The sequence below is a fragment of the Bos grunniens genome, chromosome 28 (assembly GCF_055505025.1).
Source record: "Bos grunniens cultivar Pamir isolate PY7600 chromosome 28, Bosgru_T2T1.0, whole genome shotgun sequence".
Classification (NCBI taxonomy): Eukaryota; Metazoa; Chordata; class Mammalia; order Artiodactyla; family Bovidae; genus Bos; species Bos grunniens.
Window position 1 is genome coordinate 20,608,963 of NC_141192.1, and position 23,408 is coordinate 20,632,370.

The 23,408-nt window shown below is 46.1% G+C and overlaps 1 protein-coding gene across 3 annotated transcripts in view; it reads right to left on the reverse strand.

Moving 5' to 3' along the window:
• Positions 1-21,485, reverse strand: part of LOC147342986 (hexokinase HKDC1) — a 39,698-nt gene extending 18,213 nt beyond the window's left edge. Inside the window, exons 1-7 of one of the 3 annotated variants that reach the window (XM_086382624.1) lie at positions 21,193-21,485; positions 15,459-15,621; positions 10,544-10,692; positions 10,332-10,451; positions 6,263-6,358; positions 4,358-4,457; positions 1,982-2,165 (exon numbers count right to left, since the gene is read on the reverse strand). In XM_086382624.1, coding sequence (XP_086238750.1) covers positions 1,982-2,165; positions 4,358-4,457; positions 6,263-6,358; positions 10,332-10,451; positions 10,544-10,692; positions 15,459-15,621; positions 21,193-21,255 — 875 coding nt within the window. In that variant the 5' untranslated portion in view covers positions 21,256-21,485. Of the gene's footprint in view, positions 1-1,924; positions 2,166-4,357; positions 4,458-6,262; positions 6,359-10,331; positions 10,452-10,543; positions 10,693-15,458; positions 15,622-21,192 lie in introns of those variants that run through there. The other 2 variants (XM_086382625.1, XM_086382626.1) reach the window with 2 other exon arrangements.
• Positions 21,486-23,408: the final 1,923 nt, after the last annotated feature.

The window sequence follows — 23,408 nt, forward strand, 5'->3', positions numbered from 1 at the left end:
TAGGAAGGAATGATAATGATAGGAAAAAATGATAACTCATTAAATTATAAAAGAATCCATATTAGTATAAGGAGCAACTTCCCTGGTGGCTAAGACAGTAAAGCGTCTGCCTGCAATGTGGGAGACCCAGGTTCGATCCCTGGGTCGGGAAGATCCCTGGAGAAGGAAATGGCAACCCACTCCAGTATCCTTGCCTGGAGAATCCCATGGACGGAGGAGCCTGGTAGGCTACAGTCCACCGGGGTCGCAAAGAGTCGGACATGACTGAGCTACTTCACAGTAGTGATGGGAACATGTCAAAAGCACTTAGGGACTAGCTTGAGCTTCCACTGGCTAAATCTGAAAAAAAAAAATTGATAGGAAGGAATGATAAAATAATGATAGGAAAAAATTATAACTCATTAAATTATAAAAGAATCCATATTAGTATAAGAAAGTAAGTAGAGGAGATAGCTCTTCCTTACAGTATTCCTTACAGTAGAATAGCAACTAATAACTGCAGAGAGAATGATGGATCTAGAAATTCATCAATGGGCGCTAAAACTAGAGAGTAAAAGTTTAATGAAACATAGGATAATTGCATAGTCTCGAAGTATCTCTTCACCAGATACTTATTCATTACAGAGGGAATAACCTTGTGGTGGAAAAACCTCTCGAACATTCCCTTAATCAAGTGATTTGAATTTGTGTCACCAGTAACTGAATAAATATTATACACTTCCAGATCTGATGCCCCGGAAGGACACACACCACTTGTGTGATAGTCCTGCTGAAAATGCACCACCTGAATCCAGTCATGAGAAACGTCAGCTACAAGCTGAGAGACATGCTGTGAAACACATGGTCTGTATTCTTGAAGACCACGAAAAGCAAAAATATATTACAGAAGATTGAAAGAGGCTAAAGAGATACGGCAGCAACATGTAATGTGTGATCCTGGACCTGGACAAGTTTTCTTTTTAAATAAAGGACATTAGTGGGGCAGCTGGTGAGTTTTGAGTAAGATCTATAAATTAGATATTAGAACTGATTAAATGCTAATGTTCTGATTTTGATAATTACACTTTGGTTATATAAGCGAATGCACTTGTTCTCAGGTAATACTCTGAAGTATTTAGGGGTGAAGGGATACTACATTTGCAATTGTAGTCTCAGATGGTTCAGAAAAATGATTTCATTCAGACATGTGTTTATACAGGTGTATGTTTTATACAGGTGTATATTGTATGTGTCTGTGTATATACATATACACACAGATCGAATGTTACTGTTTGGGAATTTGACTGAAAGTTGTACTATTCTCACTACTTTTCTATAAATCTGAAATAATTTTTTAAAATCGCAAACATTTTTTCATTCAACAGACACTTTTTGTTTGTTTTTTAACAAACACTTAAAGCTGCAACAATGTGTAAAGACGCTATGTGTAGAAAGGAAAGGAATTCCCAAGTGTAGCTGCCTTCAGGGAGCTTAGCATACAGTCAGAGCTGAGGCAGACCCTGAAGGCTTATACCACATGTGGGTGTGGGATGAGAGTGCAGGAAGTCTCCATGAGACCTGAGGCTGGGAGGGACTCACACCAGGTGCTTTGCGATGAGGCCTAGGAGACAGTGAGGTGCAGGGGAGCCCTGAAACACAAATGAGGAATGTGTGCTTCCTCGGGCTGCACTGATTTGCTCTGTGACCATTCATTCCAATGGGCCAAAAAGGCAGGACTTGAGTCACCGGGTTCACAGCTGTTTCTCCCCTGCCTCTGGATTGAATTTGATCAGGGATATGACCTGGGAGAAGTCACTCAGTTTCTTTGGCTTCCCTTTCCTCATCTATCTGGTGAAACTGAAATATCAATACACGCCTTGCCTCTTAAACTCCCTGTGATGGAGAACAAGCGACAGCTAAGGAGTCTCCCAGGTATGAAGCGTACCTGAGTGAGTGGACAGTCACTGGTGCCGATGCCCAGATTACAGCACAGGGTACTCACAGCTGCTTCCCGGGGTTAAGAGAGCCGAGGTCCAGCTCCCGGTCGAACTCAGTGCGGATGTCCTCCAGGGCCCCGTCGTCCCCGAAGGCCCCCCACTCGGTGTTGACGCACATCCTCCCCTCGTCACCCTCCACCAGGTCGATGTTGCTCATGTCCTCCATGTAGCACGCGTTGGTGCCGGTACCTGGACGAGGGAGCAGAGAGAAAACGGACAGACGCGAGGGCTCCCAGCTGGGCAAAGACAGAGGAAGCCCTCAACCGCCCGAGAGTCCTCTGAAAGCGCCACAAAGTGCTTTTGATGCACTCCCGGGGCTGGTTCCTGCTGAGGGAAGCAGCTTTGGCAAGCCCGGGAGTTCATGAGGAATGAAGCTGACATGTCAAGTCCACACTTGTCGGGGTGTTAATGGTGTGCTGTTATGAATGGAGTCAATTGTGAAGAAGTCCCGATGAATATGTATGAAAGCTGACTGAGCACATTTACCGAGAGGACGATGAGTAAACTGAATCTCATGTTTTTAAAAATTCACCGACTCACTAATATTTTTAATCCTTTCCCTGTGCCACTTAGCCTCTTCTCTATTTGATACTAAAAATATTCCTTACTCATAGCTTGCCACAAATTGTTCCTAGCATAAGCTACATCCTTATCTTTGACAGTGATGAGCTATCACATAAGAGAGCAACATGCATTATTCAAACATAAATTCGCTCCAAGGAAATGCCTCAAACACTTGAGTAGTGAGGAGTGGCTGCAGATAGGTACAACCTGTTTGAGATATATTGGGATGATGGACGCGTTCCAGCTGGACTGTGGTGATGATTACAAAACTCTATAAATTCACTAAAATCACTTATTATTACCTAAATGAGAGGGTTTTTATGCTTCAAACCCCATGCTTCAAAGGTAGTCTTTGTTTGGCCGTGACACGTGGCATGTGGGATCTTAGTTGGCCAACCAGGGGCCAAATCTGTGCCCCCTGCAGTGGAAATGTGGGGTCTTAGCCACAGGATTACCAGGGAAGTCCCAGTAAAGCTATTTTTGTTGTTGTTGTTATTATTGTTTTAATTTTAAGTATCTTTCCCTGGCTGATGTTTAGTCTCAGGATTTTAAAGGCAACATGAGAAATAAGAGACGTAGGCAATCAGATTGTAATACAATATCCGGAAAAGGCTTTTCTCAGAAAAGTACAGACACTGGCACCCACTTAGCAGGTTATCAGACAGTCAGTAAGACAGACACAGCCGACCGTGGCAGGTGCCATGCGGGGCAAGCGCCAGGCCCATTCTGAGGTGTGGGGCTCCAGGAACTGGAAGGCAAATCAAGACCCCCAGATGTAAAGATCCTACTCTTTGGGAAAGTCAGACTGAGGAGAGTGAGATGCAAATTAGGAAAAAACAAGTCAGAAAACTTTCCCCAATAGTAGTAAAGGAATAGGAGGGTTGAAGAGACATTTGAGAATAGCCTATAAATCCAGTCCATTTGGCCTTACTGACCCCACACAGCCCTTTTCATGGACCCCTCCGGGAGGGCCCCCTTCCAGCTCAGGTGTTGAGACCACCCACGGACACTCCCACTTTGCTGTGGCCCCCCTGGTCCTGCGCCACAGAATGCAGTGGCCTCTTGGCTGGCCTTAGCCCCAGTAGTCGATTCTCTACACAGCAGCCAAACGAGCTTTTCCAAAATGCACACCCCACTTGTCCATCCACCATCCAAGGTCCTCTAGTGCCTTCTCTCCCGTGGGTTTAAAGTCAAAGACCTTCTAGGGACTGTGTCCCACGTCCTAGTTGATCTGCCCAGTCCCAGCCACTCTTTCTCACCCGAGTGGCCTCACTCGCTTTGATTCACAACCATTCAGCCTTTTAGGGCTCCTCAAGCAGCCCAGACTCATTCCCCTCTCACAGGCCACAGGATTTGCTTCCTCTCCATCTCTGCTTTGCTCCCTCCTGCTCATCACGGAGGTCACTGCTCAAATGTCAGCCCTCGGTGAGGTCTCACCTCACAACCCCACTGCCCTCCCTCTCAGTCACATCACCCTGGTTTATATTCCTCATCACACTAACCACCTGAAATGTGATTTGTTTAGGCCATTTTGGTCTCTCACCCACCTCTGCACTGAAAATTTCACTGAGTACAGGAATCTTTGGGACTCTCACCATCGAGAATCCAACACAGAGCCCAAGGCCTAGCACACAATGGTAACTCAGTAAACACTTGTTGAATGAATGCGTGTATTAATTTTCTATCTCCCTATGTTGCTTCTTCTAAGTAGAAACCACCAATACTCTTCCCACAGAATTTACTCAGAGTTTCCTGAAACTAAGCCCCAAACCAGCCCCTTTCAACCCACCTCCAAAGAGCAAGGCAAATTGAGTTACCAATGATGACACCAACTTCGCAGTAGGGATCGTCATAGGCACACGTCATCATGGTCCCCACGGTGTCGTTGACCAAAGCCAGGATGTCCACATCTAAGTCCTGTTGGAACACAAGTCCCAGAGGGCATCAGTGTGTGGGAGAGAGGCACTATTTCCTTATTTTTCCCCATAGGGGAAGCAAAAGTAACGAAGGTGCCTGGCTGAGAGAATCACTAGATCCTGTCTTCTGGGCCTGCCTGTAAGAAAAAAGGCCTTTGCCCCACAGCCGTTGTCTGCCTTCAGTCAAGACGTTCTGACTTTTCCTGCTGACCCCTAGATCCTACACACCTGTGACTCAAGATGAACTAGCAAAACAGGAAAGAACTGTTAGGGAAATTAAAATGGAGGTAGTCTTGTTCGAGATTCAAAATTAGGGGAGCAGGCCTCTGACTGACTTCCGACCTTGGCAGAACTACATGTCTGCTTGCAAGCACACTGGTGGTTACCAGCAAGTCAAGTGGCACTTTAGATAAGAAAAGGAGTGGGTCTTGGACTTTCTTAAGCCCCTGGAGACCTCACTAGTCCCCCAGGGTCTAAGGAATCTTAAGATTCACAAGTTGAAATGAATAGCATGTAAAAGTTAAAGGAAAACCAGAGCTGCATTTTCATGAGAAAAACGGTTAATAGTATTAGTTTGCAGGCTGGAATTATAAGCAGAAGCCCCTGCTTATAAGCAGAACTGCGATTTGAAGTCTCACCCATGGTGCGGATGCACCACCTTGGACCCTTTTCCCAGCTGGGGCTCCAGATTGCTATTACTTGGGACTTCCCAGTGTCATTCAAGTGTGGACGTAGGTTGTCGGCCCAATTTGGTGATGTATACACTGTTATTCCTCTCTATTGTTTCTGTTTCTTCTAATGACCGTATATTGAAATTAAGTTATATAATCTTCTAGAAAAAATTTAAATTGTTAAAAAAAAGAAAGAAGGACTTTGTCAAGGTTTAAGGTTCAGGGGAGAAAAAGAGCAATTGAGACTAAAGAGTGAATGAAACCCATGCTCCTGTTTCATGGGTGAAGACCTCTGAGCAATGAAAACATGAGGGACAGATCTCCAGGACTCCAGCCAGTGTTTGAAGAACGCTGAGGAATCATGTTTATCCTAGGAGGAATGGTGCCTCCAGGAGAAAACACCAAAGTCCTCGCCCACAGGGACATTTTAACCAGCCGCAGCCAAGTCCTCTCCGTGAGCAGCACGAGGGGTTTTCTGTTCTATCAAGTCAACTAGGGTTATTGCACCACGGTTCCACAATGTTTGGGAGAGCATTTTAAAGCAAAATGAAAACAATAAGAGAAAAAGTATACAAAAGACTATGATAGCAACTTTAAAGAGAAAAAAGACTGGAAGGGTATACTTCAAAATATTTCTCACATTGTCAGTGTAACAAGTCAACTGGGTTAATTTGTGTACTCAGCTCAGCCAGGAGCATGGCTTGCTTTAATAGTTCTTTAAATTATTGTAAAATGTATCCAACAAATAGAGATATTCAGTGAGTAGGGTGCGGAAAATGGGACAGAGAACCAGACAGGAAAGAAAATGACCTTTCATGCTTCAGAGAGGAAAGGTGAGGGCTGGAGCATCACGCAGCATCAAGTCTAACCAAGACCCCCTGAAGAGGCTGTGGCAGCTGGGGAGGTCCCAGGGAAGTATTGGGTCACCCTTCAACAGTAACTGCCACATACCAGGCCCACAGGAGGGTTTATCCAAATTGGCCACATCTGTGCTACAGTGAGAACTTTCTTAAGATCAAGTCCCTCTCTGATTCTCCTTCGAGGGCAGACACGGCAGAAGACAACCCTTCCCCACCCCCACAAGAGATAAGGGCCAGAACTAGGGGAGCTCCCCACACTCAGATGGGTTCCTTACCTGGTGTCTTTTCATAGCATTCGTCAGAGAGCTCACTACGTCTGTGCCCTGAACTCCCCTCGCCTTAAACTTCTTCGTCCATGAAAGCAGGATACCCTGGGGGAAGATATTAGATCCAGACAAAATAAAGAAGGCACGCAGTTCTGAAAATGAGCTGCAGAAATTTCATGCTTACTACAGTGGGTCCTCTGTAGCCTTCTGTTTAAGTTGAGTCACACCAATTCTTTCATTTCCTTAGAGGCCTTTTCTAATAATTTTGACATGTGTATTACTCTCATCTGAGCAGTTTAAAATATTATACACAGGGGCAGAAAGAACAATGGCTGCAGAGTCAGAATGCTTGGGGTCACAATACACTGTTCAAATAATTTAACCTCCCTGAGCCTCAGTTTACTCATCTGGAAATGGAAACATCACCTCCCTGCCACAGGAGTGTTCTGATGGAAGTGCCCGGAATGTGGCAGACACATGATGTGTGCAGAATGTCTAGTTTGCCAGGTCCACAAACAGAACCAACGTGTTACCTTGTAAGACTCTTCTGGGGACTTAATTCCAACTTGGAAAAATGGATCTCAATATGCATTATCAATTATCTGCTTACAAGTGGTATTTCTCAAAGAGTTTCATGTCTAACATAGCAAATAATCACAGGATTTTTCAGACTGAAGGAGAACTTGCAGATTAAAAAATGCCCAAGGTTACCTAGTGGAGAGGAGTTGAGCCCAAACTTACAAACTCCCTGACTAGCCCCACCCCCTCAGCTTATGAATAAAGCAGACAAGCTTCAGAAAAGAAGGAAGATGCTCCAAGTCTCGTAGTCAGTGAAGGAGACAGCCCAATTGGTATGCAGGTTTCTGAAACTAACCCCCTCCCCCACACCCCTCTAACCCCCCACCCCCACTTCAGAGATCAGGTTTTTTTCCCTGCACCACAGCGCTACCTAGTGGTAGCTCCCCCTAACTTCTGCCCTCTTGGGCTATGGTAACTCCTGCCCCGCTGGACAGAGGAGTGAGAGATTGTTTGGTGGTATCCCCTCAAAAAGGATGCCAGGGACAATGTGGGACCTGTTAAGGGGAGATATATGGCGGAGTGGGGAATAAATGCATGTGACATAGTGTTAAGTGGGAAAAAAAAGCTGTACATACAGCATAGCACCAGTATTCAATATAGATACAATTGCAAGGGGCTCAGACAGAAAAGAATCTGCCTGCAATTCAGGAAGCCCAGGCTCAGTCTCTGGTTGAGGAAGATCCCCTGGAGACGGGAATGGTTACCCACTCCAGTATTCTTGCCTGGATATTTCCATGGACAGAGGAGGCTAACAGGCTATAGTCCATGGGATCCCAAAGAGTCAGACACGACGGAGTGACTAACACTTTCATGACTGCAAGGAAAACCCAATAATTCTAGTAGTGGCTATCTCTGAAGGTTGGGATTAGAGGAGATTTCTATTTTCTTCTTTAAAGTTTTCAATTCCGACCTTCTTTTCTCTCTCTTTCCCCCCCTACCTTTAAGAAATATTGCCATTTTATCATCAGAAACACACATACACACACAGAAATTTTTCTTTGATTAAGACTTTTCTGTTTCCTCATTTAAACAAACAAAACAACAACAAAATGACCTTGTCCTTTAAGTCCAATGCCCTGATCTTCTTTAATCGTTTTTTAGTGTCACAAAGAATCCTCCTCAGTCACACCCCCTCATGAAGTCTTCCCTTTCCCACCTCCTTCTGTACCTACATGGTTGATCAGACTGCACCTTCTCCAAAGCCCTTATTTTCATGTCACAAATTTACATGCAGCAAAATCATGGTTAAACAGCTATGCCCACTCTTGGTTGTTATTACTAATGCATTTCCTTATGACTGAAACTTTTCTGCTTTAGACTTCTCTGAAAGGCAACCTGGGAGGAAATTTTATAAAATGCAAGTAATTCAACTAGACTTGGAAGAGAAACATTTGCACCTTTACTTGATATAATCAAGCCACCCTTTCCTAGTTTAAATGTCATCCGAAAACTCTCCTTGGGATGCAACACAAAATGGGTCAAAATGCTTTCAGGCACCTGTTGGTATTTTTTTAAAAACAACTGTATTTACTTACTTCTGGGCGGGGGGTGTGTGGCATGCTGCACAGCATGTAAAAATCTTAGTTCTCTGACCACTGATCAAGCCTGCACCCCCCTACACTGGGAGCAGAGAGAATAAACCACTGGATCACCAGGGAGTCGCCTGGTGGCATTTTAAACAACATTCTAGAGCTCTGTCTTTTTGGAAAATCAGTGTGGTCAGAGAGTTTGTGAGCTTGGGCTGAGCAATTCTTGGCTGTGTGGCCTTGGATAAGTCTCTTAACCTCTCTGAACTGCAGTTTCTTCAAATATAAAATTGAAATAATTTTATCTGCCTCATACGATTGCTTTGGGATTTTAATGAGGTTATACACATGGAGGGTTCAACACAGCACAAGTGTAAAAATCTGAGGTGTAGTCTATCATCATTATCATAACCTTCCTTCTTCTTAAGGTCTCTGTTCCTAAGCTCAAATAAGAGGTGTTTAACTATCTGGAGAATTGAGGCCTGATTTCCTGACTCCCCCCACTGCCCCTACTGACTTGGGGGAACTCTGTCCTTTAAACTTGCAAAGACAAGCAAAGCTCCACCTGGCCTCTTCTAACTTTCCTGAAACCTTTACACTATTTCCACCCCCCACCAATTCTTTCTTTAGAAAATAACTAATCAGTAAACCTTAGCCCATATCCTGTATAGATAGATAATGGTAAATTCCCATTCAATGGAACCCGGTAAAAGATTGATTACACCTTTCAATTGTCAGATAGTTATCAAGCAGCTATTAAATATAAGACACTGCGCTTGAAACCCTAGAAATGGACAGGAAGAACAATATAAAATAGTGCCTGCCCTCCAGAAATATCTGTTCAGTTGAGGGACAAGGTACAAAAGCATGAAGAGACAAGTTGTATGGGGACATTCATTAAAACTGAAGCTACCATTGATGCACCAGGCGCAGTGCTCAGCACATTACAGAAGCTTTGTCTAAGCTTCACCTCAGCCCAGCGAGTAGACAGTATCCCTGTTTTACAGATAAGAAAACAAGGGACCCAAGAAGTTAAGTAACTTGCCGAGGGGACACAACAGGTCCTGAGCCATGATTCAAAGCCAGGTCTATTAAATGTGAAAACCCACTCCCTTTCCACTATCCCATAATCAATAAACGTCTCAAGGCAACAACATCAAACACATCCCAAGTCAAGGTGGGTCCATGGATTGGCTGTGAGCTGGGTGCCATGACCTGTCTGGGCAGCAAGAGTTCAGGGACCATCACCCCAGGCAGGAGACCTGACTCAAGACAATAGCCTCCTGGCCCCAGAAAGCTCCCTGTCCTGTTATATGGCCCCTTATTTATTTTCACAGATTCACGTAAGATCAGGTTTACCTTCTCCCCATTTACAAACTGATAATCTGAGGCACAGAGAGGTGGATTACCCGAGTGCCCAGCTGGCTAATTGCACAGCTAAGAGTACATCCCAGACACCAGGTCTGCTCAGTAACACTGTCACTCCAGGGACCCCACCTCAGCCCTCCTCCTAAGGGTTCACTGTAGAGGGAGACTCCCCCAGCCTTCCCCTTCTTATTCTAGTTAACTGTGTCAGTGCTTCCGAGTGTGGTCGCCAGACCAACAACATCCATACCACCCAGTGAATATTAAAAATACAAATCTAAGGCTCCATTGGTTAAGAAACTCCTGCATGGGGCCCAGCAATCTGTGTTTAACAAGCCCACCAGGGGTTCTGACTAAACCAAGGTCTGAGAACCACTGAGCTTGGTGGTGAAACCATTTCATTCCTTGTGCTGCGTCCAGGGTAAATGTAAACTCAGGGCAGCCGTGGTACCATATTCTCTGCCTCACTGTTTAAAAACAAAGAAAAAACAAACAAGAAAACTCCTGCTGATCTTTCCTGTTCCCAGCCTGACCCCCGCACATGCCACATTCTCCAGCCCCAAACCCAAATCCTACACAGCTTATTCCCTCCCTTGCACCAGTCTTACCTCTTCTAATTTAGTCTGTTTGCAGGGAAAGGAAAAGGTTAGGCCAAGAGGTAATTTCTTCTGCATCAGTTCTTTGGTCTTCATGAAATCTGCCAGACAGTCAGCTACATATTCAAACAGCTGCAGGGAAGAGAAAGCATAACACACAGGGCTAAGGTCATCCAGAAACTTGGTACCAAGGACCACCTTCACAGAGCCCCCGGCCTTGGTACCTCTGTGCCATTGCCTCGGATGATTTCATTGGGTGTTGGGTAAAACTGACTCTCCATCTGGACATTTCGTTTCCCCTCTTCAGAGACTTGTACCTTCAAGACTCGAAACTTGGATCCTCCAAGATCCAGGGAGAGAAATTCCCCATTTTCTATGAAAAATATAAACCCCCAAAAGTTATCATTTACTGAGAGTCTGCTATACACAAGCTCTGCATTAGAAGTTGGACTGTGATAAATACGAACTCTCACACCCCCACAAGCCAGGTATGCCCGTGTGCCAAGATTCTAGAAGTGTGACTGTTGATTTGCACCCTCCCAGTGAAGGGCAAAGTTGGGGTGTGACCCAAGTCTGCCTGCCTCTGGCGCCTCAGCCGTGCCCACTGGGAATAAATGTGTTCACTGGGAGAGGGGAAATGTGAATGCACTTTTGGCAGGCGGTAATAGAAATGTGCCTTGAGAGACTTCTCTGGTGGTACAGTGGATAAGAATCCGCCTGCTGATGCAAGGGACACGGGTTCAATCCCTGGTCTGGGAAGATTCCACATGCTGCAGAGCGACTAAGGCCACGCACCACTACTGAGCCCACGCACTGTAACTACCGAAGCCCATCATACAGAGCCTGTGCTCCGCATCAGGGGAAACTGCTGCAATGAGAAGCCTACCGAAGCCCATCATACAGAGCCTGTGCTCCGCATCAGGGGAAACTGCTGCAATGAGAAGCCTACCGAAGCCCATCATACAGAGCCTGTGCTCCGCATCAGGGGAAACTGCTGCAATGAGAAGCCTACCGAAGCCCATCATACAGAGCCTGTGCTCCGCATCAGGGGAAACTGCTGCAATGAGAAGCCTACCGAAGCCCATCATACAGAGCCTGTGCTCCGCATCAGGGGAAACTGCTGCAATGAGAAGCCTACCGAAGCCCATCATACAGAGCCTGTGCTCCGCATCAGGGGAAACTGCTGCAATGAGAAGCCTACCGAAGCCCATCATACAGAGCCTGTGCTCCGCATCAGGGGAAGATGCTGCAATGAGAAGCCCGCACACCGCAACTAGAGAAAGCCTGCAGGCAGCAAAAAGACCCAGCACAACCAGAAATTAAAAAAGAAAGAAAGAAACGAGCCTCGAGGATGGAGCTTATTCTGGCACACCACAACCACCACAACCAGGAAGGGAGAGTTGATACTCCACAAAACGCAAATAAGGCAGAAAAGACAGGAGGATTTCAGGCAAGAGAAACCAGCTTCATACAAGCCTCAGTCTCACGGACAGAGAAAATACTCTAGGAGGGAAGGGAGACAAACACCTAATCCTGGCCCTTAAGGAGCCAAGGATGCTTAATATTTTGGGCCAGAGTCATTCCAAAAGGAGAAAATGTAACATGACCTAGCCCAGTATAAGACAGATGCTATTAATAAGATGGCAGAAATGACACACGTGTTGGGGTGGGGTGGCCCACCCTGATGACTTCAACTCAGTCATCAGCATCCAGCCAGCCAGAATTCCTGCCTAGGACCCTGCCAGTGTCTTTAGCATCAGCCACAGATACGGGATGAGAGCTCATGTGTGCAGACCCTTGAACCAACAAGTCTTTGTACAAAATTAACTGTGCTGGAAAACTGGCTGCACATGACCAGGCATACTTCATGACATATACCCAAGGCATGTATAAATGAAACTCCATGCACACCAATCTGGTCACCCAAATGGCCTTTTTTTGGTACCATGTGACCCTAGACACAGCTGCCTGAATCTAAGGGACCAGCTGGCCATTCGGATTCATTCCTTGTAAAATGTGAAATAAAACACAGAGGGAAATTGCTAGTAAAAACAGAAATGGAAGTGTCCTGCACATCAGAGATCAGCTGGTAGCCAAGGTGGCCGCATGGTACACTGAAACCATAGACATTGGGCTTTCCTGCCCTGGCTTGTGCTATGTCTGGCTTGTGCCCCTCTTCCTTCTCCACTCTCTAGTGCAGCATCTCCCAAAGGTGCACAGGGACTGAACGAGTAGATTTCTGGAGATTCACGATCTCCAAGGGGAGAAGCCTGGGAAACGGTATATTTAGGAATTACCCATTGAAGTGAAAGTGAAGTCGCTCAGTTGTGTCTGACTCTTTGTGACCCCATGGACTGTAGCCTACCTGGCTCCTCCATCCATGGGATTTTCCAGGCAAGAGTACAGGACTGGGCTACCATTTTCTTCTCCAGGGGATCTTCCTAACCCAGGGATCGAACCCAGGTCTCCCGCGTTGTAGGCAGACACTTAACCGTCTGAGCTACCTGGGAAGTCCCCCAGGAGCTTAGGCAAGTGTGGAACCTTTGCCCCAGTGCAGACGTCTGGGGCCATCAGCTGATAACACAGAGGCGGCTGGTCTCACCCACAAGGCTTAGCCTCCAGGCAACCTAGGAGGCTGCCTGGAGGCAGAGGTCAAGAAGAGAGGCCACTGGAGAGGGGCCTAAAGAATCACTGACACATTCAAATCACAAGATGGGCACTTCCTGCCCCCCTTCCCTTGTGACTGGTGGAGAAGAAGGCACAAATCACAACCATGCTTTTAAGGCTCTTGTAAGAACAGTCAAGTGCAGCTCCCCGACTGACAGCTGGGAGGTAACTAAGGCTCTATCAGCTTACCCGCCTCAGGCAGGTGCAGATGGAGGAGGGGAAACTAGAGAGTGGGCCAGCTCTGAAGGATTTCTTCTGGAAACTGCACACATTTCAGAAATGGAGGCCCCAAGAGATTAGGAAATAATCCTAAAATCAGATCAGGAGCTCACAGGAGCTCCATAGCACTTGGGACATCTTGGAGAGTTTCGAGCATTCCTTGTACATGACCTCATCTGATGCTACCAAACCTACAAGTTGGTGGACAAACTGGCCACATCTCTTTTACTAATGAGAACAGGGGTACAGTGGTTCTGGGACTTTACAAAGGCATATGGCTCCATAAGGACTCTGGGCCCAGGGACCTCACTGCTGCAGAATCCCTGGTGAGACCGATTGTGTTAGTGAGAGGCTCTGAGGAGACCATGAAGACAGGAGGTGGCATCTCCTGGCCTGATGAGGAGGTAATTTCTAAAACTTGGTCAGTTTCACTTCCAAACCTTCCTGAAGCAGCCAGCAGCCTCCAGACCATTGAAGGCCACTTTCCCTTGCTTCTGGGGACACACCTCCACAAGAAGAGACAAAGCACTGGAAGCCAGGAGGACTCTGAGCTGGTGCTCCGAACACACACATACCTTATGACCAGGTGCTTCTCTGAATGGCCCCAGAGGACCCATCAAGGACCACAGTCTTCTCAGCATTCTCAAAGAGCAGTGTCAGAACTCAGCAGAGATTTCAAAGCAGGACTGTCTCTCTTCAGAGCTTGTGTTTCTCCACATGGTACAGTGCCCATGCCGCACAACCCCCACCAGCGAGGGAACGGGTCTTTCCCATCACAGTTCCCAGGAGCCTCTCACATGGCAGAGTCAAGCAACTTTGGCCTATGTGTTCTCCCAGAGGGGCCCAGAGCCCTGCTAATCCAATCAAACATCCCCGAGAGCTCCCTAAACTTTAGTCCTTGCTCCCTCGAAAGCCCCAAAGCCCCTGCTGGAGCTTGGTTGGAGCACTGAGACTCTGACATTGGGGGGAACCCCTTGGCCCTCATTGCTCTCATCTGAGTTGGGGATAAGAGCTCCACCATGGGGTTCCTATGGGGATTGTATGAGACAGCGAGTCCCTAGCATCCCATGACCACAGGAGGTGTGTAGTAGATACCAATTTCTTTCCTTCCTATGGCTTTACCCAGAGGCTGAGAGTAGAGCAGTTTGATGGCAAAATAATAGTTCCCACAAGATGTTTACATCCTGATCATGGGTCCTATGAATATATTAAGTTCTGTGATAAGAAGGAACGAAGGTTGCTGATAGAATCAAAACTGTTCATCAGTTGGCCTAATGTAATCACAGGGTTTTAAAGTATGCAAGAGGGAGGCAGAAGGGTCAGAGTCAGAGATCTGAAGATGCTACACTGGGGCTTGAAGATGGGAAGTGCATGAGCCAGTGAACATAGGAAAAGCTGGGAAATGCGAGGAAACAGAGAGACTCTTCCCTAAAGCCTCCGCAAGGAATGCAGCTCAGCCACATCTTGATGATAGCCCTTGATTATAGACCCATCTCAGACTTCTGACCTCTGGGGCTGCAAGAGAATAAATGTGTGTTGTTTAGAGCTACTAAGTGTGTGCTAACTTATTATAGCACCAAGAGAGAACACATTTTACAGATAGAAAAATCAAAGCTAAACATTTTGCCAAAGGTCAGTGATCAATGACAGATCTGGGCCTAGAACTCAGGTTTCTTCAATTACCATTTAGTATTTTTTCCACTATTCTGTCTTCCACTACTTGCTATCTGTAGCCCAGAACCTAGGTACTTAGGAGTGAAATGCCATTTACTATCCGTTCTGCAAACATTTCAGGCCTAGTCTGCATCCAGGACTATGCAGCACCAAAGCACTGTTTGAAGAAGATGCAGACTCTGCCCTCAGGTCGCATTGGTCCCGTGGCGAGACTCGCATACACAGCAGGGTGACAAGCGCCTAACCCAGCATGGGTTGCTTCCCAGGTGGTCAGTGATCTCTACACTCAGGTGGGAAGGCCAGGTTGGTGTTCATAAGGGGAAGAGTGTTGGGATGCTCCAGCAGGAGAGGGAACAGAATGTGTAGGGCCAAGGCAGGCAGGGAGAAAGCAAGATGTATTGGAACTTTGGCTCCAAACTTTTGATATGGAACATTACTGGAGTCGGGAAGGTGGGAGGGGGGAATGTGGAGAGAGGGCTTGGAGAGGTAAGCCAGGAAACAGGAGACAACTTCAGGTACCCATCAGCCAAAAGGGAGCCAGGAGGAGCAGTGTCCCTGGCCGCCCCCAGCCTCACTCACCCGAGCCGTCTGGAATGGCCCTGACGAAGGTGGGCAGCATCTTCACCGAGGCTGTGGGGTTGGTGTCCTTCCCCAGGCCCTTCTGCATTTCTGCCTGGAACCGAGCCATGATGTCCAAAAGGGTCTCATCGGAGAGGCGCATGTGGTACAGGAACCTGTCCACCTGGAACAGAGTGCAGAGTGATCAGGGTTGGCTGCTGGGGGCACCTGCCCTCCATTCAAGGCTATTAATTCCCACTCCAGGCAGAAAGCTGCATTCCTGACTCAGGACAGCTTCTTCTTTTTTTTTTTTTTTCTTTTTAAAATTTATTTATTTATTTTTGGCTCTGCCAAGTCTTCGTTGCTGTGCACGGGCTTTCTCCAGTTGCGGAGAGCAGGGGTCACTCTCCAGCTGTGGCGTGCAGGTTTTTCACTGTGATGGCTTCTCCCCAGGAGCACAGGCTCTAGGCTGAGTAGCTGTTGCTCGTGGGCTCAGCTGCCACACAGCATGTGGGATCCCCCCGAAGCAGGAACTGAACCCATGTCCCCCGCATCAGCAGGCAGACTCTCAACCACTGGACCACCAGGGAAGTCCCTGGGACAGCTTCTTGATATGGATCCCCAAAGGTCCCTTGCCTGACCCCTCGCTGAGCTTAGAACAGAATTGAATGGAAAACTGAGGGGTGAGGGGTAGGGACTTCTTCTTCTGAAGGACAAGCCCTGAGGAAAAAATGGTTCCCCCACTTTTCTGATGGGACAATAGAGGGGCAAAAACAAGGACTCGATTTCTAATTCCTAGTTCAAGGTCCTCACCATTTTCCCATTGGCTCTCCACTGGAAGAGACTAGCTTATAGAGTGAACCTCAAATTCCAAAACAAGGAAGCTTTCTTTTATGCAGTGATAATAATAGCTATTCACATGTCTCCCCTTGTTTATGGGCTGCTAGGAAGCTCAAAGCCAAATTCAGTTTCCAAGTACAATCTCTGAAAGTGAAGTTGCTCAGTCGTGTCCGACTCTTTGCGACCCCATGGATTGTAGCCTACCAGGTTTCTCCATCCATGGGATTTTCCAGGCAAGAATACTGGAGTGGGTTGCCATTTCCTTCTCTTGGGAATCTTCCCATCCCAGGGGTCGAACCCAGGTCTCCTGCATTGTAGGCAGACGCTTTACCCTCTGAGCCACCAGGGAAGTCACAATCTCTGAAGTCCAGTGCTTTAAATTTCCTTTTTAACTGAGGTTGTTTTAACTAAGATGAAGTTTAATTTTTAAAGCCAGCTCAAATTGCTATTAGAAATGAGTGGATGTCACTCACATAATCAGAAAATTGGGACAAAGGACAAACACCCCAATGGAGGAAAGATAAAAATTATTCTTGCTGTACACAGTCCATTTTAAGGTAGGAGTCACATCTTACTACCTGCCTCCCCATGCTAACACGAGTCACTCGGTGGTGTGGCTTGGACTCCCAGGACTCGCTGGGTTGGAGAATCAGAAGGGACAGTGGGACAGGCGCCTTGTAGTGCCACCCTGCTTTATATACTGAACAGCCTTGCTATTCATCCAAGTCACAAGAAGGCTTAATCTGGGCACATTCCTGTAGGAATTGCTTCCCCACACTTTCCCCTAAGGCTAAGAACATTGGTTGCAGTCTGAAAAATGCTTTTGTGTGTGATACCTCATCTAATCTCCAAGATATCCATTTGAGTCTCTTGCATTGTGGGCAGATTCTTTACCATCTGAGCCACCAGGGAAGCCCCTTGAGGCAGCCAGGTAAGGCCAAAATGATGGCTCCTAATTGAGAGATGGGGACTCCAAGGCTCAGAGCCATTAGGAGAGCTGTATGTCAGGGGCAGCACTGGGATTCTAATTCCTCCATGTTCCTCACTCCAATGGCCTGGTTTTGCTTCACAGCTTTGTGCAGGACCCATGAGTCCAACAGACAAATTATACCAAAGCCAGGAGTCACATGACCTTTATCATAAGACAGGTACCCAGCCTTCAGCCAAGCCTAGAGGGCAGGCATCTCAGTTCAGTCCAGAGCCAATATGGAGTCCTAAGCCAGTGAAGTGGTCCATGGCTTTTGGGAGCCTGGGGGCCAGAAAGAGGCCAGAAGACCATCAGAGAGCCATTAACAAAAGAGGACAATTGGGCTGTCAGCATATTTGAGGAGATAGGATGGAACCAGGTCATGCTTCATTAAGGGCTTTCTGTTCGCTCGGAGTCTGTTTATGACTAATTGGTTGGCACAGCAACAGACAAGGAGACAGCCGACAGAAAGGACATGACCCAAGTAATTGGGGCTCAGAGAAGGGTGAGATGTGCCCCTCAGGAACTAAACTTGCTCTTTTACCACCCCAAGGCCCTTCAGACAGTGGCCCTGAACCTACTGCTCATTTCTTCCCATCCCCAGAGTATAATGAGCTTCTCTAGGCATTCCCATAGCATCATCCTTTGTAAGTAAGGAATGGTTTTGAGACCCTTTGGAGTCATTTGCCAGCTGATGTTTAAAAGAGTCATTCAGGACTTGGGGTTACTACTCCTGCTGTTTCAATAAGTTAAAGTTATGTCCAAAAAAAATGTCAACTGGTATGGCTTTCTTGTTTTGTATATATATTTTTTATCTTCCACAACACCTGGTAAAGTAGCTAGAAAAGAAGAATGAAACCTATGTTGGGACAACAATGCTATATTTTAAACCCAAACAGGTGATTTGAGGACTGTATAACCAGGAACACACATTGCAGGCACCAAAGAAGGTACCTGAGGGCCTACTCAAGTGAGTCACTCACTTGTGAGTCACTCCAAGCCTACTCTTGGAGTGACTCACAAATCATACGACATGAGATATTTTCTAAACAAAAGAACCAACAAGTAGCACATTTAACATACAAAGAGCAAATTCAAAAATGTAAGCTCAAAGCTGCTGAATTACAGAATGTGGGAGCTGGAAGGGACTTTACAGATCACTTAGTCCAAAGGTCCCATATTATGAAGCTAGAGTCATAAAATGGTTCAACTCTTGGACCCAGTGATTTCACTTCTGGAAACCTACCCTTAGGAAACAATCCCAAATATGGAGAAAATTAAATGCATGCCTGTGTTTAACATAGCAATACTTTAATTGGCAAAAAGTGTTTGTGAAAGTAGCTGAATGTCCAAAAAGATGGGGAAGTTTAAATTATGGCATATCCAACTTGATTGAATATTGTTATTATTTAGTCACTAAGACTCTTTTGCAACCCCATGAACTGTAGCCCAATGGCTCCTCTATCCAAGGAATTTTCTGGGCAAGAATATTGGAGTGGGTTGCCATATCCTTCTCCAGGGGATCTTTCTGACCCAGAATTGAACCCACATCTCCTGCATTGGGAGATGGATTCTCTTTTTAAAATTTTATTTATTTTTTAATCGTGGCAGGTGGATTCTTTACCATTGAGCCACCAGGAAAGCCTGAACAGAATATTAGAAAGGTCTTAAAATGATAATTATGGAGAAATCTATATACATGGTTACGATATAACAGTAAGTGAAGGACACAGATCCAGAACAATATGCACCATATAACTATAAAAACATCCACTGTGAAAAAAGACTACAAAGTCTTCCACATGGCAAATATGACAGTGTTTATGAGAAGGATGGGACTAAAGGTAACATCTCTACTTTTTGCAATGTTGACTTACTAAACTGTAAAAAGTACACATAGAAAACCCTAGCCAGTCCTCTCTTTTATGAATGTACAATCTACAGGTCAGTGACCAAACTCAGCTCAATGCTATCCCTAGGTCAAATAATGTCAATGCATGGAATTGGAAAAGCAGCTGTAAGAGTGGTTTCTCCTCTCTCTTCTTATCTTCCCTCTCTCTTTCCCTTTATTCTTCCTTTCTGTTTTATTTTCATTTTAATGTTGGTATAAGCAGGTTTCAAAAATCGTCCCAGGTTTTGAATACTAACACTTGTGGGCAAGTAGGGCCCAGGATCTTGACAACTCTCAAGGAAGGAAGCACAGAAACTCTGGAGGGGACTGGCTGCTTGACCAGGAGGGAGAACGAGCCTGTGCCTTTTGACCAGATGTATTGTCACCATGAGGAGGCTGAATGAGTTGTTCTTTCTCTAAACCTGTGACTCATCCAGGCAGCTCATAAAACCTTGCTATGCCAGACACCTGCTGGCCCACTCACTCCAGGTGGCTGGAAAATGTTCCTGAATATCCTTGCTCACCTCACTCTTAACTTTCTCCCCAGAGAGAGAGGGGTCACCTCCAGGCCTTGACAAACACCGATCCTCCTCCCAGAAGGACCGAGAATAGATTGTTGGAGGCTGCGTACCTTGCCTCCTGGGCCTGCACCTGTGCTGGTGGACAAACACGTCCAGCCTGATTCCAGGGTGTGACTAAAGGTTAACCACCACAACGGGGCCCAAGGAAATGAAACTCATTTGCTAGAATTGGAGGTATAGAGGTTGCAAAGGCTCCCCTTGGGGGCTGGAGAGACACCATGCAGCTTGCATCTTGATTAAGAAGTAAATGAATTCTTAAGCAGTGCTGTTTAGCACTTTTCCACCTCCTTAAGCTAGTAGAGGGCTCCATGAATCTAATTGATAAATGAAAAGTCAGATAACTTAACTCTGACTGATTTACAATATTTCCGGAGAAGCAAGTCAGCTCCCTAATGAATGTAGGGAGGGAGGTTATCCCACCCAGTGCAGGAGGGCTGCCCAAAGGTGCCATGCTTCCTTCCTTCCAGTTTGAAAGGCTAGGAAGCATCATGACACAATGGAAAGAATGCTGGAGGAGGAGTCAGAAGCTTGGGTTTAATCCCTACTCCACCTTAAATACCTGGGTAATCTTGGCTAAACCAACCTACTGGCAGAAGGAGAAGAGGAAAACAGAGGATGAGATGATTGAATGGCATCACCAACCTGATGGACATGAGTTTGAGCAAGCTCCAGAAGTCGGTGATGGAAGTCGGGAATTGGGAAGCCTGGCATGCTGCAGTTCATGGGGTCGCAAAGAGTCAGACACGACTGAGCAACAGAACTGAACTGACCTGCTGGGAGGACCTCTGGTCTCTAGATTCTTGTGCCCAGAGCCCTGCCATTGGTATGGCTAGAGTGGCAGGCTGGCCTCATTCCAGGCTGCCAAGAGAGAATGCTGTTGGCCTCCAGCCTTGGCAACTTTTAATCAGCCCACCTTGGAATCAGTTCCATAGATAGGTTTCTTGGGCAAAGTGGCAAAATAATGCACATCATTAACAGCACACACACCCCTGGCAAACAGCACATACCAATAATTTATATTTTGATTACTATACGTGGAATCTCACACCCCTTTTGGTGTTTGCATTTATATCTTTTCAAGCACGTGAAGAATCACGTGAATTACTTCTAAAGTTCTCAAAGTCTTTAAAAAAACAAAACAAAATGATTCTCCTTTGTATCCCTCCCTCCTAAACATCTCTCACATCAAACACAATCATCTCCAGGCTTTCTACAGACTTTCTCCTCATCCCCTTCCCGTCTGGTGTCTGCCAGGAATTTTTGAGTGAAACTGAAGGCTCAGGACACTATGCAATGTACAGCTGGTGGGAGATTTACCTCTTTGTCCCCTTCTGTGAGTTTTTTTTTTTTTTTTTTTTAACCACTCCTGTGTCCCTTGTGCCTACTCTAATAAGCTCTCTTAAATCTTTTTACACGTAGGGGCCAGTTTATCAGGGAAGACAGAACCAGGTGTCTCTCAGCTCTGAGAGTGCTTACCTTCTTGATCTGGTCCTCCTTCAGCTTGGTGAAGTAAAACGCCATCAAGTGTACCGCAAACATTTTCTCCAAGTATGGTTTCTCCTGAGGTGAGCAGAGGTTTCCGTGCCGTGTTACTCCCACGTCTCTGGAGAGCTGCCCACTTCCAGTCCAGCCTGGAGGCTTCCGGGGAACTAGGTGCTACAGATTAAATACTTGTGGGCTGCTCAGTTCAATGATTAAACTTCGCCCCCAGTCTCTGGTCCCTCCCTCCAGCACGCACTAGATTGTCTAATAGGAGGCTTGAGGTGGTAGCTGAAGGTTGGTGGAGGGCAGGCAAGGGGTGAGTTGCTTGAATCTTTGAGAACTGGGTGTCACAAAATCTCGTTGCTAAGCAACGTGCTCAAGCTAGTGCCCCACCAAGCCCACTCAGCTGAGGAAAATCTTCTGAGGAGTTGACCATTAAACAAAGCCAACTCCCAACCGGCTGAGCTGCTCTGCAAAAGTCTAGTCTCAGGCTTTTCTCTTCGGTCCTTTCTTCTCAACACAGGGACGTAACTCTTGGATCCCTGCTCTTCTAGAGCACTACCTTAATTAAGACTAAGTATTGCCCTGGTCAGAGATTTCAAGAATGTTGGGGCAAATTCCTTCATTTGTGACAGATCAAGATCTCTTAGCTAACAGCCTGTGGTAATGGAAAAAAAAATCAATAAAGGTTTATCTTTTCAGAATGGCAAGCCAGAAAACCTTCATTTCCCAGATAAGGAACTAGGGGGAAAATATCCATGAGAAGGAATGAAATCACCTGTATTCATTGTACTCACTGTGCTATTGGCGAGAAAAATCGAAGTCACAAGCAGGAAATGTCTCAGGCCACTAGGATATTTGGTTCATGTATCTCACGCATCATACTTGATGTGAGAAGGGCCCATAAAGGAGCCAACATATGGGTACGACAGACCTTGCATTCTTCCTAGAGTCGTTGGTCAGCTAATAAAACCAACAACAACAATGTTAACAACAGTAGCTAACATGGATGGAACACTTACTATTTCCATTTTATAAACGTGAACACTGAGGCCCAGAAAGGTTAATTTACTCAAAATCACAAAGCTTGCAAACAGTACAATGAAGAATCGAATCCAGGAGTTTCATTTCAGGGCCCAGCTTTTAACCAATACATAGCATTGCCTTTCTTCTTTTTCCACATGATAGATAATTAATAGCTACTACTAGCAGCAGCGTTCTGTTGGGTTATTGTCAAGAATTCCAACTCCAGTTGACCCTTGAATAACATGGGGTTTGAACTGCATGGGTTCACTTATATGTGGATTTTTTTCAACAGTAAATACTACAGTACTCCATGATCCAGGGCTGGTTGAATCCTGCAGGTGTGGAATCGCAGATACGGGGGAACCACATACATGGTGGGCTGGCTGTTAACTGTTAAATTTTAGACTGCATGGAAGATCTGGTGCCCCTAACCTCTGAGTTGTTCAAGGGTCAACAGTACTCGGAAAACTAAACACAGAGGTATCACTACAACAGGATCTTCCCAGTGGCGGGAAATGGCTAAATAAGGAAATTTCTGAGCACAAGGTCCCAAACACTAACCAAACGCTTCCTAAAATTAGCAACTGCCTGATGTAAACGACGGTCAGATGGGCACCCCAGTGTTTCTCTGCTCCCATAGGCACCTGCTCTACAATACAAAGGGAAAACACTGTTTCCTGGTCAGCTCAACAGCCTCAGTTTTGTTTGCTTTTCAGCAGCATAATCTCATTAACCAAAACAATTTCCAGACAATTGCCAGGGTGAGAACCTTCGACAGCTGCCTCTTCAGAAGGCATTGATTCTCCAGTCAGTGCTCACTGCCCATCCATCATGTGGATAGCCACTAGAGGTCTAGCTTGAGCCCAGGATGCTCGATTACAATTACTCAAATGCTTTTCTCAGATTGATATAAAACCCTCTCCCAGACTGAGAAACTATCCTTTTCAGTGTGTTTACCCCTCAGACTCTGAATGCTTTCAGCTCCCCTGTCATTCCTACAAGCAAGCAAAGGTTAATCTTCTGTTGTTGACACTCCTCGGCATGTGGAATTGTTGGTTTCCTGAGACAGATCGTGTTGTCCCTGAGTCTACACTGGCTGAGGATAACATCCCAGGCAGGTCACCTGCCCATGAGGGATAACAGCATTGTCCTAATTCCTTCATTGAAAAAGTAACCTCTGAGGT